Below are 17576 nucleotides of genomic sequence, written 5' to 3' on the forward strand. Positions count from 1 at the left end.
TTTTGTGTAAAGTACCACATGCTGGCTTACAATAACTGGAGGAAGATGAGACCCAGTCCATGAAGAGGGCAGCTCTGACCACAGATTCTAGTTAAAATAGTTCCACACCCCGCGAGGCCATCTGGCTTGCCGAGCAGGAGGCAGCACTGCTCAGTGCTCTTCCTTATCCTCGTATTCTTTCTGCTCCCTTTCTGGGATGTTCCCCGAGGCGTGTAGGGGTGACGTTCATGTGGGCTTATATAACGTATGGTATACATATGTATATATATGTCATAGACATGTCCCCTTAGGGATGAGTACTCAGAGGTCATTTCTTCTCAGTACTTTGATCTATCATGTTTTTGTCTTTAAAAAAAAAAAAAGTTAAATTTGAGCATTTTTTTTAGTTACTGGCCTATCAATAAAAATAAAATGTATTAAATTTAGAAGGCTTTTCTTTTTCTTTTTTCTTTTAAATTGAAGAGCAAGCGCTGAAAGCACCCATATCTGTACTCAATAATCCTGTGTATATGTGGAGTGCTGGGGATATGACACAGAGCTGCTCTGTACAAGCACATGTATTTAACGCTGCTGTTTAGTTCTGTATTACTGAGATGGATGAGAAAGGAGGAAGGGGATGGAGTGAATGTAAGGAAATGAGAACCTCAAGTAAGGGGAAAAATGAAGGAAAAAAAAAAAAAAAAAAAAAAAAAAAAAGACCAGGCCAGGCCAGGCCAGGCAGGGCAAACTACACCTGCAATCCCAACGCAGGAGTCTAAGGGCAACCTCGGCGACATAACAGATGGTTTGAGGCCAGTCTGGGTTTTAGAGACTCCCAGTTAATAAACAGATGAAAGGAAACAACCCCCATTCACAGAACACGCTTTTATAGACTCACCTGCCTTCCACAGTGCAAGGGGAGGCTGGCTGTTGTCAAGGTCACGGGTTCGATTAGCCAACCAGACCTGGGGACACTTGAAGGAGGACGCTTTTATTTTGAAGAGAAATGGTGACATCAAATCACACCCCTGAGACAGTCAAGGTCACTCTCTGTCCAGCTGTGACCATCCACCTGGCAGCCTGAATGCTGCTGGCGGCCCGCTCAGTTCTGTCCACGTGCCTACGAGAGCGGTGCAAATGCCTTGAGCTTTTGGTGTTCTGGGAAGTCATGAGTTGGAGTAGCAGCAACTCGGAGGCGGGAGCCCTGGTCAAATTGTCCTAGAGACCTAGAATTTAGGTTGCTACTAGGCTGTTGGGGTGAATTACAATGGCAGGCAGACTCCAATGGCCTCTCTTTCCCTGGCATCAATGCAGGTCAATTCTAGCTGCTTCCCTGGTGAGAATGTCATTTGACAGAGTTTGTCCCATTTGTCCTCCGCTTCACAGGGAAGGGGACTGACGTCAAGAGTAGTCAGGGACCTGCCAGAAGCCATGCAGCTGGAGAAGTTTGCTGGCACACAAGCTGGCATTCCCAAGGCTGTCCCTGCAAGACTTGTCACCTCTCATGGACACTGCACTTCTACCTGGTACAGAGAGCTCACTAACCACGTCAGTAGCCATGTGGCTGGAAATACACTCTGAAGCAGAAGGCTTCACAGGGAATGTGTTTGTTTCTCTGAGATTGTTAGTAGAATGTGGTGGCAGTATTGAACTCACCACAAAGATATCTTCTCTTGCCCTCATTGGGTCTAAACAGAGTCAGCCATCCTCCTTTGCCAAACTGTAAATGGATGTATTCCCACACACAAATGTCAGTCTTCAGTGTAATTCTTTTATGCAGTCACAATGCGTTTCACAGGGCAGGAACTCACCTTAACCAACGGGACAGGCCACTTTGCTCCGTACAAGGCTGACACCACAAAGATCCTGGCTATGGGAGAAAACATACAAATATCTCTGCACGAGGCCCAGGTTTTAGAATTTGAGGACTTACATGGCTGCAATCGCCACCTTTGCACTGGAGTTTTGACTCTCTGAAGGTGGAGTTTGTGGTTTTGAGTATCAGACTGACACAGCATTGAATTCTTGTGTCCTTTTTCCTATACTTGGCAGATTTTACTCAGTGTTAAAGCTAACCTCAATTCTAACAATCTAGTTATGGAGGGGCCAGAAATGATGCTGTTTTCAAATCACTTAGAAGCAACAATTTGGCCAGACTCAATAAAACATTTAAACCTATATTAAAGAAACAGCAAATAAAAACCTGTGTGTGAAACAAAGACATCAGGGTAATGATTTGAAAGCCTGCAGTTTGGAGGGTGAGGTGGCTCTAATCTTTAATCCCAGCACTAAGGAGGCAGAGGCAGAGGCAGAGGCAGGCGGATCTCTGAGTTCGAGGCCAGCCTGGTCTACAGAGTGAGTTCCAGGATAAACAGAGCCATACAGAGAAAACCCTGTCCCAAAGAAAAAAAACAAACAAACAAGAAAACAAAAACAAAAGCATTTTATATTTTGCAACATTGATTTTATCTTTTATTGCATCTGTGTAGCCACTTACAGTTAGTTACTATAAAAATGTCACCCACACAGTGTTCTTCAGGTGACACAGTGACATTGGGCATTAGTTTTCCCATAAGGGCCAACCCCAGAGAAAGTTACAAAAGAAACGGAAGCATAGTGGTTACTGAACTTTCTAGATTGTTCCTTTGGGTCAAATGAAGTACTTCATCATGAATCTTTGGCCTCCCCCTCCTTTTATGTTTTTTTTTACTCTTTGGGTAAAGAGTTCACTATTTTGTGGACATCCATTGCAACTGAGTAGTGGGATGGCCTTTAAAAACCTTTTAGTACCATATCTGTCAGAACCCAACAGGAGACGGAACCCTCCAAGGTCATCTTTCCATCCGGTTGTGCTGGATTGACCGTGATGTTTTTATAGGTCCTCTTTCTTCTTAAGAATCATTTGCCCAACCATTTGTGACACGTGAGGTCTGATGGCTTCCAGGGGCTCCTCTGGCCGCCAGAACTTCACAACTTGTCCCTCGGGGTTGACCAGATACTTCCAAAAGTTCCACATTGGTTCCTTCTTGGAAGAATCTAAAAATTTCAGAATATATTGTCGTTATTTTTTTTTTCTTTGTCAAGATTTTCGGTTTCATTACATCTGCATGTGTGACAACATCATAATCAGGTTCTAGGCCTGTCATACTACGACGAACAAAGTATAACAGGCACACAGAGCTGAGCTCAAGGCGTCAGTAAGGGACTTCAGCATTCTTGGCTTTATAGAAGACCGTACTGATGAGAGTCAGGACACGAAACAAAGCTATGTATTTTAGATTTGTTGATCTTTTGTTTTGCAGCCTAAGCTGGACTTGAACTTGTGATCCTTCTGACTCAGCCTCTTGGATCCTGGGATTAACAGATGGGTGAATTCCACCAGGCCCAGCAAAACCTAGCAAGTTTAATATTTAGTTCTCAATGTTTGGCTGACTTGAAATTCACTATATAGCCTAGCCTAACATTGAACTCACTATGAAGCCAAATCCAACCCTGAAGTCCTGAACCCCCAAGCCTCCACCCTCCTAACACTGGGATGGCCACATCCAGTCTGTTTTTGTTAACATTTTAGAATATAAAATATAAAGTTCTTTGGTAATAGGAAAGTACAAATTGATTTTTTATATTTAACGAAATAATGTGTAATGGCCAAAAATGGCAAGGGATTTGAAATGATCACTTTGAGAAAGCATGACATTCTTTTGCTAAATATGTAATAAATGTGGATTTTTTTCATTTTTGTCATTTTGGATCTGTGTCTGTAATATTGATGAATACGAGAGAAAGATACAGTAAGGGCTTGGAGAGATGGTTCACTGGTTAAGAGTGAGCACTAGGCTTGCAGAGGACGGGGTTCCATTCCCAGCAACCACATGTCGCCTCACAACGGCGTGACTCCAGTTTTAGGTGATCTGATGCCCTCTTCTGGCTTACTTGGACACCAGACACATGTACAAATGCATACACGCAGGGAAAACACTCATATACGTGAATACAAATGTCTCTCACAGGAAAGGTACAGTAACTAAAGTCAACCCTTACTCTTTGCCTGGTTCAGTGTTCAAATGGATTAAATAAGTCCAGTGCTCCTGGCAACCTCAAGAGATGGGCATAAGTATCTCCAGCATTTTGTCTATGAGAAAAAGGGAGGGCCTGAAGTTGATAAAGCAGTCAGTGGCAGAGGCAGAGCTGCTATGGGCAGTCCTTCCTGGACCAGTGGGCTTGAGCTCCGGGATCTCCTACCCTCTCTGTCTAAGCTCAGTGCAAGCTCTCTAGTCTGTTGACCTTTTGGTTCTGTGAGGTGAGCTGGGTTTCACGTTTTCTGTTTGACAGAGTCCTGGTTAGATTATACTCAGACGCTTCCCTCAGGGCTCCTGCTCTGCTTTCTACAGTAAGCCCCAGAAAGAAAAGCCACAGGTTCCTGTTCGCTGTGCTACACACGCTTTAAATAGATGACTATGGCTAGCTTAATTATAGAGAAAGCCTCACACGACTGACTTCCGAAAATAAGCATGCTATTTTGCTTCGAATTTCAGCAAAACCCCAGTAAAACAACAGGTCAGCCTTGAGGATGGTGTCTCAGATAAAAAAGACCACCGTGAAACTAAACGTAAAGGTACACTCAGTTAATGGTGCTCGGCCACAGATACTCACAAAGCTTTAGTTGGGGTGGGCTACTGTCCAAAGGCTAGGGAGGTAGATGATGGGAGAGCCGAAGTACTCAGGGAAAGCCTTTGTGGAGCAGCCTCGTCTCACATACGGTCTTCAACATGAATGTCATTAAGAGATAAAGCACATCAGCGCTCAATTTTGCCATCTAAGACTTCAACACGCTGATTTCAGAGATGTATAACTTCTAGAAAGTTGGATGTGTGACGGTTTTATGAAGTTTTCCCCAGTAAAACTATTTTAAATGGAATAGGAATGATGGTCCTGAACTGTCTATCTTTCTCTATCACACGTATGTAAAATGTATGAAATGAAAAGTGTTGAGCAACGTTGAGGCAGGGGTAGATATTTACCAACAAGAAATCTAAACGCAGGTTCTGCTTCGGGCCCTAAGATCTTAATCTTCTGGAAGATGGGGAATGTGACTCCGTAGTTTTTTCTTGCAAAAGATTCTACCTCCGTGCTGGACCTGGGCTCCGATTCTCCAAACTGATTGCATGGGAAAGCCAGGACGTTGAAGTGATAGGGCCCAAACTCCTTGTGCAGCTCCTTGAGGGTCAAGTAACTTTTGTCGGTGTACCGGCAGTCACTAGCCACGTTTACAACTAGGGAAGCCTCCCGGAAAAAGAAAAAAACCCACCGGAAAGAGAAGCAGAAGATTAAAAAAAAAAAAATGCTTCAGGCAGTTAAAATCCTAAACCATTTAGGAAGAATACAACCTCTGATAGATTCCGTATTTTTAAACAGGTCCAACTTTATTAACCATAACCCAGATGAATGGGCTAGGGCACTACAGTTAGATCACGTAGATTACATAACTAACGCTTTTCTTAGCGGATCTCACCATAGCTACAGAGCATCGTTTAGATCACAGCATCAAGTCCGCACGAAAACGAAAGCAGCTTTCGAGAAAAAGAGCAGCCTTGTGGGTTGGACGTTAAAAGCTCTTAGAACTCTGTTAACTACAAGGACAGCTAGCGACATTGCTCTGACGACTACATTCCGATTTACGACTGTATCGAACCCTACTCTACCGTGAGAAGAAGTATCAAGGCCGAGGAACAAGAGAAGTAAAAATCCCAAGACTTACTTTGCCTTTGAACTTTTCCAGAGACACGATCTTTCCTTTGGCATCCTTTACTTCAAAGGAATAGAAGCTGTTGATTCTGGGCTTCAGGAATTTTAACTGCAGGAGGAAAAGCATCACGGTGCACAGAACCATAGACAGCAGCACGGCGAACACCTTTGCTTTGGAGCCGGAACATTTCACGGGGTATGCAGCGAAGGGCTCCATTTTGGATGACTCTGGGAGTCTCAGCAGGCTGGAATTCAAGGAGGGGCTGAAACTTGAAACCCGCGCAGCCTACAGGGAGCCGGAAGGGCTCAGGGTCCCTTGGGCTGCTAAACGACCCTTCCCAGAAGAATCAAACGAAGTCAGAAATGCGGCAAAGTTTCAATGTACTTATAATGTGGTTGCAGTTTAACCATTTTTGGCTAGAAAAATTGGTATCGTCTTTCCGGATCCTTACCACGCCCCTGTCTAAGTAAACATTTCACCAGCAGATGGTGCTCCGGTAACTTGGAAATGGGTGCTTAATCCAGCTCAGCATCCCGTGTTCACCCAGCCAAGGATTGGCTGTTGAGGATTGAGTAACACCCAGGAATACTTCAGAGAACAGATTAATGTGGTCTGTTAATATGGCGCGTGACCACAAAGAACTTACAGTTTATGTATTTATTAACCGTGTTCTATGAATATGAGGAACACACGATAGAGCACTGAAGGTCTGAAAAGGCCATTTTATTTATTCTGACTTCATCCTGTGAAGGCAACAGATGCCAGGAGAATACAGCAAAAATAGAAAGTCATAAGGCAAAACTAACATCTTTTCTCTATCAGAAACTACAGTGGCTTTTTTCTTCATAGTTTTGTCATCACAACTGGCAAGATATATCCTTTATAACATAACCACACACGCATAGTAGGCACATACACACAGGTGTACACACACATACCCAGGTACACACACACACACACACATACACATATTCCCCCTACATACACACAAATACCCCCTCCCACATACATATATATGTACACGCATACATACTACACACATACATGCACACACACTACTGGGAAGTTTCATGAAATAATTGTTGAATTACTTTGTAATCCTGTCCATGGCAGTTTTGAGAGGGCATGGTTCTGATACAGGATTTTATTACTCACCAACGGATTCCAACATGTAGATTGAAAAATACTGGGCTCTATATTAAACCAGCATTTTTACAGGAAAAAAGCAGAATCCAGTTAGAAACCCAAAATGGTACCTGCAAACCCACACCTCTGCAGACACATCCACTAATTGCTGTAACGTTCACTTTGCTTTTCTCTTTGGCTATAGCTTGTACCAACTTTGTTCTGATACTCACAATTATTAGGGATGGAAAGCAGAGGCAGCAAAGGGCTACATGTCCCTCAGTCACCTTAGAACTTACTGTTTACCATACAGGAAATTCTGAACTTTCCGCTTGGTGGCACTGTGTGTGTCCTGGAAGTCCAGAGTGAGCTGAGATGCTGGCTTTCTGTCACCCCTGGTGTTTTAGAGGCCCTGTCCCCAGCTTCTGGTGTGTGTGTGTGGTGTGTGTGTGTGCGTGCCTGAGTAGCATTGCTCATGTGTATAGATCAAATGACAACTTGTGACAGATGGTCCTCTCCTACCATGTGGTTCCTGGGAGTTGAACTCAGGTTGTCAGATTTGGTGGCAAGCACATTTAACCTCTGAGCCATCTCACTGGCCCTTGTTTTTCTGTTTGAAATGGGATCTTGCCTTGTCCAGACTGGTGCTGAGATTGTGGTCTCTTCTGATCCTCCTGACTCAGCCTCCCATAGAGCTGGGACTACAGGTTGATGCTGTTATCCCCAGATAGAATGTATCATTATAGCAAGTACATATTTCTTCTCAAGGACAAACTGGGAGTCAGTGCATTAATTTAACGGTCCGTAAGTCTCAGGAGGGTCAAACACTGAAAACATGTCACATGCCTTCTAGGAAGACCCACTAATAAGACATCCAATCTGATATCATTTCTCAGCTACTGGGGATTTGTCACTACTTAGACACAATCTGCCTATTCTAGACGGCTGTCAGACCGTCCATGTATCACACTAAACATTTCTCGCAGAGGGACGATCTAGTCCAGGAAACCCACCAGCCTTCTTTCAATGGGGGCGAGGGTTTCCTAAGTGGGAGGGGCAGCTGAAAGGGCTGCCCAGGGGAGGCAGCATCAGCAGCGCGAGCGGAGAGGAAGAGGAAGTGACCGAGCCAGCTGCGGGCAAACTGAAACTCAGTCAGAGTCCTGGGGCACAGGAAATGGAAGCGGAGGCAGCAAGGAGCTCGGCCCAAATAACTCACCGGTGTCATACTACACTGTATAGAGAAAATGTACACACACACACACCACACACACACACACACACACACCACACACACACAAAACACACACACCACACACACACAAAACACACACACCACACATACCATGTACAGGTACGTACACACCACACACACACACCACACACACACACCACACACACACACACCACACACACCACACACACACACACCACACACACACACACACCACACACACACACACACACACACACACACACACACACCACACACACACACACCACACACACCACACACACACACACACCACACACACCACACACACACACACCACACACACACACACACACACACACACACACACCACACACACACACACACACCACACACACACACACCACACACACACACACCACACACACCACACACACACACACCACACACACACACCACACACACACACACACACACACACCACACACACACACACCACACACACACACACCACACACACCACACACACACACACCACACAACACTAGGAAGGGGCTAACAAGTCAGTTAAGATTAAAGAACTAGTGAATGCGGAGTGAATGTGGCAACCGGGAATAGGGTTGAGTACTTTCAGTTTCATAACTAGAATTATGGTGAAGGAGCTCATCAGGAGACCTGTAGTGTTATAAGAAGTTACTATAAGGTCTGAAAGAGTCTGGGACACAGACAAACAAGGAAGTACATCCATGCATCTTGAGGCCACCTGGAAGGAGTCGGGGGGCGGGGGTGTGTGTGTGTCTGCAGAGCAGAGAGTCTGGATCAGGCAGTCTTCTGGAAGCAGCATTTCCAGCCTGGTCCAGCCAGTCCCAGGACAGCCAGAACCACTAAACAGAGAAACCCTGAAAAACCAAAACCAACCAAACAACCAAACAAAAACCCCCAAATATTAAATCGTACATATTTATAGGGAACCAAATGATGTATTAAAAAATGAATATGTTGTTATACATGTTTATCTCCTAAATATCATTTGTGGTAAAAAAAATCTGAAATACTTTAAAAAATATTTTATCAACAGAATACTGACAGCTTCAGTTTGGCTGTATTTTCTACTAGAATACAAAGGCATTGGGAGTTTTAAAATCTTTTGAAAAATTAGTGTGTTCATGGTGTATGTTTGTGCACACTGCCTGTGGAGGTCATTGTTTCTCTTCTTCGATCTTCATGTGGGCTCTGGGGATCGAACTCGGGTCAGCAGGCCTTCACAGCAAGCATTTACCCACCAGTTCAAATTTCGTTATTTAAATCTAGTTTGAAATATTACTGACAGCCTGATTTTGAAGTGTCCCGTGGTCAGAGTTCCACTTCATCGGGTGGGGCTGGGCGTTAGGACGGTGTTAGGTTGGGGTGGTGGTGCAGCATGCCCCAGAGCCATGGGACCATCTTTGTTATTTCAATCTTTGCCATGAGGTCCTCCCTCTCCCTCCCTCTTTCCCTCCCTCCTCCCTCCCTTCCTCCTCTCTTGCATTTATTTATTTATCCATCCATTCATTTGTTTACTTGTGCATGTGTGTGTGTGGGTGCACAGCCGAGCGCATGTGGAGACCGGAGTCCTCCCCTACCAGGTGGCCCCTGGGGATCTAACTCAGTTTCTCAAGTGTGGCAGGGAGCACTTGTATCTGCTGAGCTATCTCATGGGCCCTGTCACAAGATTCTTGCGAGAGTCCGCCACCAATGCTCCCTTTCTGGACCTCACAGGGTTTCCCCGCCCACCGAATATTTGTGTGTGGGATCATTTATCACCAGACTTGTTTGTTTCTGTTTTCTTGGTCGCTTCACCCTGTGACTTCCTGTCCTTATTTTTTAACCTTTCCAGGTTCGTTTTTACTTATCGTGGGCTCCGGATTTCTTTCTCTATAGTGTCACCACTCAAGGTGGACAAGCTGAGCTGGTGGGCTTCATCCTTTTCCCTCCTTTGTTTACTTATCTTCCTCTTCCTCTCTATTAATAAATACTTGAGTCATTTAAAACTATGCGACAGGCATTTCCTTAGCAGGAGATAGATCCTAGAACAAAAGCTTAAAAACATCAAAGACGAGACCGTGCAGCCTGCGGCGGGGTGGCCTGTGTGTCGCCTTTGTGTGTTCTATATTTGCTCACCGTTTGTTATTGCCTTCAGGGTTTAATGTCAGTATACTCACTTGCTTTACTTGAATTCATTTTTATATGGGTAAAATCTATATTAATGCTGAAAGGTTAAAACTATTGAAAGAGTGAAATGCCCCACTTTATTCCCAATGGAAGGACCGGCTGAAAGTGAACTTCATATTCAGCGTGTTAAGGACAATTGTACTCTCTGAGGAAGATCGCTGTACTCAATAAAATTTACCTCTTCCTTTCATTGGTCTGGTTTTGTCTTGGGGACAATATAAAATAAGCTTCCTTTTCATGACTCGCATTTCCTTATTGGAGACAATTCCTGTTGTGTCTTCTTCCTTCCCTTGCTGCATGTGATGGGAGCGTGGCACGCGCTCGGAGCTGCAGACGTCCATCCCAGCCTCTGTCATCATGGGCGCCGCCCCCCCCCCCCCTTGGCTGTGAATCCTGGCTGACACCTATGTCTTCTCCCCACTCCCCTTTCTTCCCTCCTCTCCTCTTCTTTCTCATCCTGGAATTTTTAAAATTTTGAAATGTTAAAACATTCTGGAAAGTAGATACAATGGTCAGACAGCTTGACAAAAAATAATTAGGACAAAACTCTGGCCAAGTGCCGGGAAGCCCTCCTGTAACCCCAGGGTTGGGGAGACAGAGGCAGGAGGACCTGGAGTCTGGAGTTCAAGGCTGGCCCCCTTCCTTCCTCCAGAAGCAAATATTCTACTTATCATGTCCAACCGGAAGCCCAGAGTAACCATGAAAGTGGCCGAACAAGTTTCTAAGCTAATTTAAGCCACTATGCGTTATTTTTGCCATGCCCCTCCCCAGGTTGATGGCATGCTCCTCAAGAATGAATGTTGTAGATGGCAACGTCATGTCACAAAGCCAATGGGTATGCCTTCCAGGCCAAGGACTAGAACACACCTACCCCAGTTGGGCTTTTGATGCCTCCCCTCCTTCTGTATCCCGTTTCAGTGCCATGCATGTCCTGAAACATGCTTGCACTTTACTTAAGTGAAATTATACCGTGTTTCCTGGTTTCTCTTGCTGTTTTGTAAGCCTTGTGCTGTTCTTTGTATAGAGCTGCAGTTCATGCTTATTTTACAGAATTCCATTTTATAGATGTTGACAGGTTCTGAGCCTGGACAGGGATCTTCAGTCAACGTCTGACCATTCCACAAACAGTGACAGTTTGCTTTCTCAGTCTGGAACTATTTTTCTCTTTTAAAAAATATTTAAAATTTTATGTATGCACATAAATATGTATACATACATACGTACATACGCGCACACACATATCACATGGTGAAGGTGCCCTTGAAGACCAGAAGGGGGCATCAGATCCTTTGGAGCTGAAGGCACAGGCGGTTGTGAGCCTCCCAGTGTGGGTGCTGGGACCTGACCTCTGGTGTTGTGCAGGAGCCGTGCTACGCTAACTAATGAGCTAAGGCTGTACTGATTTCTGGGTTGCACCGCACTGTTAACCCACTGATGCTCTCACCCTTGGATGTCTGTATGAGTGGTTACCTCTGCACTCTGCAGTGCACATCTCTCGCTTCCAGCTAGAGCGGATCTGGCATGGTCTGAACTCTGACAGTGTCTAACCCTGTGCTTCAGGCACCTGTGCTAATCCATGACATTTCTGTCCAGCTCCAGCCCTCACTGGAGACCAGGGGCTTGGTGTCCCGTCTTACTACCCTGGAGGAGGACCCCTGCATCTGCTCTTGTCTCTGAGAAAGTATGAGGGAGCAGTTTTCTGGGGGAGGGACATTTTCTTGTGTTTCAGTGGATCACTGATAAGTCTGGACGTGTCATCAGTATTCTGGGGTGTCTCTTATCTGACAGTCTAGCACTCTTACTGTGTTATTTGCATGATGCTCCAGTTTATGTGAAAACCCTTTTGTTTTATCTTACCAGACTTGAAACTTGTTCCTAACAAAGGAGAGGATGCTCATTTCCTACCCCTGGACTCTTCCTTCAGTGAAGATTCATTCACTTCTCTGCTTAAATGACTTTCACCATTAACTTTCACTAGTACCCACTTGAGAAGGTAGTGATGACAGAGCTATGTAATCACAGACCTGACTGCTGGGTGTGCTAAGTGAGCCTACTAAATCAGCCCTCGCTCTGGCACTCAGCGCTCTGGCCCTCCGCTGGAGCTGTGAAAGGCTATTGGGGGTTGGCTGAGCATCAGCTTCCTGCAGTTGCTGAAAGAAATCACCTGAGGCTCCTTCTTGTCTTGGGAATTTGGAGGTTGGAGGTTAGTGTGTCCGCACAGAGGGAAGTATCAGGCTTGCTTTCTCAGAGCTCCTGCAGCAGTGGTATCTGGTCTTTCTTGGTTCTGTGGCCTTTGGCATTTTCTGGCTTGTGGATGTTATTGCTGAGTCTGTGCTTTCTGGTACAGTGCCATCTCCTCTTGGTCTAATTCAGTCTCCCTCCGTCTTCTTATCAAGGCAAATGATGGTATTCAGATAGGATGATGGGATAGACTCCTCACTCATGTAAAGTAATCCACAGCCTAGCGCTGAATGTGGACATCTCACGTGCAAAGCCTCCTCGCGTGCAAGGTCTCTTTGCTGTGGAAGATGATGTTGATCAAGGATTAGGATCTGGAATCCTGGGGGACCATTGCTTGGCCTCAATAGGCTGCCAACCCAGTGCAGCACAGATGGAGGCAATGTCCCAGACAAGTCCCTGAAGGAGTTGTTGGTGACCCCAGCTGCAAATGTGAGCCAGTGGTTACCTTGGAAGAGAGTCCTGGACAAGGTTTCAAGTAGGAATCATTTATGATGGACAGAGTGACAGCTGCCAAGCTGGAGGAACTCAGACACGTCAAGGCACAGTGCAATTGATTATCAGTGCGATTGGTTACCAGTGCCATTGATTACCAGTGAGATTGATTGATTACCAGTGTGATTGATTACCAGTGCGATTGGTTACCAGTGCCATTGATTACCAGTGAGATTGATTACCAGTGTGATTGATTACCAATGTGATTGATCACCAGTGTGATTGATCACCAGTGTGAAGCTTATTGATCACTTTTACCATTTGAGATATCATCAGATTTGTTCTCTGCCCCCCTCTTTTAAGCTCAGAATCATTTTGCCTTGAAATGCATATTTAAATTCTAGAACACCGAGGAATTTTGAACAGGGTACCTGTTTTCCCTCTAATATGCAGTCTTTTCTTTCTTACTCTCCACTAGTCTTAGATGGCATTGTTGGGAGTGCAGAAGTTGTCTGGATGTGTCCCACCAACATGGCTTGCTTTGTCCCCAAAGTTCTAAACTGTAGAGCCAGAGAAGATTGAAATGTGGCTCTGTGGCACAATGGACTTCTAGAGAGAGGACACTGACCACTGACGGTGTTCAGCAGGGTTACGGCTTCACACTGAGGCGCGGTGATGGTAACTCATATAGAATTACTCCAAACCGTTTTGGTGTATCTAAAAACTGGATGGAAGCTGTGATTATGAAATGATGTTCTCTTTCTTTTCTTTTCTTTTTCTTTTCTTATCTAAGGCCATGAGGAAGAGGAAGACCTTAGACAAAAGTTAGATTAACAAAAGTTAATTCTCATGCACACGTAATACCAGGCAATTCCATTGGGTAGAAGTTTTACTTTTGCCTCTTCGAGACCACTAGAACTCACAGCTTTCATTGTTCAACAGGCTTTGATTCAGTCATCATGACCTCCAGCTTCAAGAGCAATTTTGTGAAGAAGCTGTCTGTGGCGATTCCTGGGGCCAGCAGCCCCATCACCACCAGATGGCAGCCAAGCCAGGGACCTGGAAGCTTGTCCCTCTGCGAAGGAGAGGAACATCCCCAGATCTCCATCAGTGCTGAAGATACCATCAGCAGCAGACACCCTAACTCTATGTGAGTCCAGTTTTAGTTAGTTTGTGCAGTAAGTTGTAGTTCCTTATGTGGATTGTCCAAATGCAGGGGTGTGGGGCCCTACGTGGACCCCCGAGGCACCTTGAGCAAGCCTGAAGCTGTTGGCTGGAACTCCCTGCCCCAGAGTTGTTACTGAACTCTGCTTGATTTGCTAACACACATCTGCTGGGGAGGAGCTAAGCCAGAGAACTTGCACGCTTGACCCTTGATTGTTTTCCACTGTGCTGTGAGTCAGTAATTAAGCCCGCTCCTTCCCCTCAATAAACGGCATTCAGGATTCCAGCTGCACGAATGACCCGCTGTCTTGTCTTTTATTTCAATCTCTACCATTCACCCGATTAGTGGAACAGATTGTAGCTCAGGCGCTACACAGGGCTCTCACAGGCCATGCTGCCTCTCTATAGTGGTTGTCATCTTTACACGTAATGCTGTGCTTTAAATACGCTCAGATCATACATGTATACCTATGTACACACATATAGGCATATATGTGTATATATGTATTTCTGTGCTATATGAAAACTCCTTTGCTTTGAAGACTCTAGAACAATGGTTCTCATCCTTCCCAGTGCTGAGACCCTTTAATGCAGTTCCTCATGTTGTGGTGAGCCCCAGCTGTAAAACTGTTTTATTTCTACTTCATGACTACTGCTCTAGATTTGCTATTATTATGAGTCATAATGTAAATATCTGATATGCAGCACCGAAGGGATTGTGACCCACACGTTGAGAAACACTGCTCTAGAATATTAATGACTTTGATAAGGTTCCTGGTACATAAAAGTCTGAAATATATATATATATATGTATATATATATACACACATACATACACACACACACACACACACACACACACATATATAGTAATTTCCATTCTTTGGGAGCAAACGTGTCATCTAATGGTTTAGTTCCTGTCCTACTCTTTAAAGGTCCCATGCAGCATGGTCTTATGACTTAGCATCTTTCCTGTTTTTCCCTCCCTCCCTTTTCCCCTCCCTCCTTTCTCTCGATGCCCCCTTTTTTGAGGCAGGCCTTACATATAGCCCTGGCTGTCATGGAACTCACTATGTAGTTCAGGCAGACCTCAAACATGCCACAATTCTCCTGCCTCAGCCGTCCAAGCGCCGAGGTGACAGGTGTGAGGCACTGTACTTGTTAAGTTGGATGTTGGCAGTGGCACCAGCCTCTTCCTGAGGCACAATGGTTCAGACTGCAAAGGGACCCGCATCTTCGTAAGCGGAAGGGTTTCCCACATAACAACAAGTAGCACCAGCAGATTTTACCTGATAGCAGCAGCAGAGTCAGGAGCATAGGAAATCTTTTGTATTCCCGGGTAATTGAGGAAGTTTGGATATTCATTGTTTTAGGGGAATTGCTTGCTAAAATTAGGGGCTTCCTGGCTCTTTCTAAGCTTGAAATGAACTCACCATTTGTTTCTTAATAAAGCAGTGTGTGAAAAATTGGAAATCCCAAGCAACGGATTGTTAGTCAAAAGGAATTTACAGGAAAGCCCATTCCAGTTTCTAAGTCAGTTAGTTCTGAGACAAACCATGCATATGGATTCCAGGTCCTTTGCTGGAGGTATTTCGTTTTATTTCAGAGAACAAATTCGGAAGGTGCTTCCATCCTGTCTGCAGAGACCGCTATCTGCTCTGTCTTCAGGGAGGTTCATTTGCTCTGTGCACAAAATCGCCATCTCCTGCTTTCTGAGACTCTGACAGCTTCCAAGCACAGCCTTTGCTCTCCCTCCCTCCCTTCCTCTCCCTCCCTCCCTTCCTCTCCCTCCCTCCCTCCCTCCCTCCCTCCCTCCCTCCCTCCCTCTCTCTCTCTCTCTCTCTCTCTCTCTCTCTCTCTCTCTCTCTCTCTCTCTCTCTGTGTGTGTGTGTGTGCATGTGACCACACGGCACGGCATGCACACGGAGACCAGAGGACAACTCCGTGGAGTGTCTTCTCTCCTGGAAACTTTGTGTGGGTCCTAGGGATTGAACTCAGGATGTCAGGCAGGCTTTCTCTTTACACAGCGCCATCTTGCTCTGAGCATAGCTTTTTGTCTTAGTTAGGGTTTACATTGTTGTGAAGAGATGCTGTGACAACTGTCACTCTAATAAAGGAAAGCGTTTAATTGGGACTGGCTTATCGTTCAGAGGTTCAGCCCATTGTCGTCACAGCGGGAAGCCCGGTGGAAGCCCGGTGGCCTGAAGGCAGGCGTGGTGCTGAGAGATGGCAGAGTTCTACATGTGGATCAGCAGGCAGAAGGAAGAGAGTGACAGTCACCCTGACTGGGACACCTGAGACCTCAAAGTCCACCCCTGGTGACACACTTCTTCCAACAAGGCCACACCCACTCTGAGAAGGCCACACCCACTCTAACAAGGCCACACCCACTCTGAGAAGGCCACACCTACTCTAACAAATGCCACACCCACTCTGAGAAGGCCACACCCACTCTAACAAGGCCACACCTACTCTGACAAGGCCACACCTACTCTAACAAGACACACCCACTCTAACAAGGCCACACCCACTCTGAGAAGGCCACATCTGCTTTAACAAGGCCACACCCACTCTAACAAGGCCCCATCTTATGGCATATGGGAGCCGTTTTCATTTAAACCACTACCCTTACCCTGTGTTATTTGAGGGTCTGGGGCCTAGCCCTTTCTCTGTATTCTTCTAAAAGATAGCTTGGTAGTTAAGCATCTCAAAACAAAGAGCCAAATCTGAAACTTTGAGGGACATTTAATGTTCACACCCCCTCTTCTCCCTTAAACTAGTGTCTATCTCTTGTATTTTGAGTCCTAGGAACAGAGGTGCCAGGCTCTAAGAACTTGAGTGGCAGTCCATCAAGCTCATAGTGTCCAAACGCAGGAAGTATTGTTACATGTCAAAAGGTCAAGCTTTTCTGCGTTCCCTTGTCCCAGGTGGTACACACACACACACACACACACACACACACACACACACACACACACACACAGTGGGCTGGGTATTCCCACATCAATTAACTTAATTAAGACAGTCTTCTACAGGTACACTACAGACCAACCCACAGACAATCCCTCACTGAAACTCTCTTCCCAGGTGATTCTAGATTGTGACAAGTTGACAATTAAAGCCAACCATCAGGACAGCATATGAAAACATTGGTGTAAATAAAATCGACCTCTGTTTCCTAGGCAGCATTTCACTCCTGCTATCGCTGACTACCTTTACATTTTCTGTAACAGGAAGGAGGAGAGACAAAGTGGTACCCTAGGGATCTTGTAGGGAAGACCAATGATTGGTAACACGAGCATCTTACAGTGATGTCCGAGAAGGAAAATCACAGCTTGAGAAGATGTTCCTTGCAGCATCCTTTAAACTGCTGAACTATCTGTACCTATTCAGAAAATATGCACAAGTGAAATGTTTTCATGGTGGCTGCTGCTAAAGGCAGTGGGGCCTATAACTCTAGCATCTCCT

At 45.4% G+C, this 17576-nt stretch overlaps 1 protein-coding gene across 1 annotated transcript; it reads right to left on the bottom strand.

The window, feature by feature from the left end:
* Positions 1-2421: 2421 nt before the first annotated feature.
* On the bottom strand, positions 2422-6003 carry Gpx8 (glutathione peroxidase 8 (putative)). Its single transcript, XM_051183075.1, has 3 exons — positions 5738-6003; positions 5001-5262; positions 2422-3015 (listed from the first exon to the last, which is right to left on the bottom strand). Exons 1-3 carry the CDS (start codon positions 5939-5941, stop codon positions 2852-2854), a joined length of 630 nt encoding a protein of 209 aa, XP_051039032.1. The 5' UTR covers positions 5942-6003; the 3' UTR covers positions 2422-2851.
* Positions 6004-17576: the final 11573 nt, after the last annotated feature.

Source organism: Phodopus roborovskii, unplaced genomic scaffold (assembly GCF_943737965.1).
Source record: "Phodopus roborovskii unplaced genomic scaffold, PHOROB, whole genome shotgun sequence".
In the NCBI taxonomy this organism is placed as follows: Eukaryota; Metazoa; Chordata; class Mammalia; order Rodentia; family Cricetidae; genus Phodopus; species Phodopus roborovskii.

Bases quoted from the DNA above. Each gene is read 5' to 3' on its own strand.
- Gpx8 (XM_051183075.1), bottom strand. From the start codon at position 5,941: ATGGAGCCCTTCGCTGCATACCCCGTGAAATGTTCCGGCTCCAAAGCA. The intron at 5,263-5,737 runs GTAAGTCTTGGG...TTTTTCCGGGAG, and splicing joins TGGAAAAGTTCAAAGGCAAA to GCTTCCCTAGTTGTAAACGT. The intron at 3,016-5,000 runs GTAAATATCTAC...TGAAATTTTTAG, and splicing joins TGCGTTTAGATTTCTTGTTG to ATTCTTCCAAGAAGGAACCA.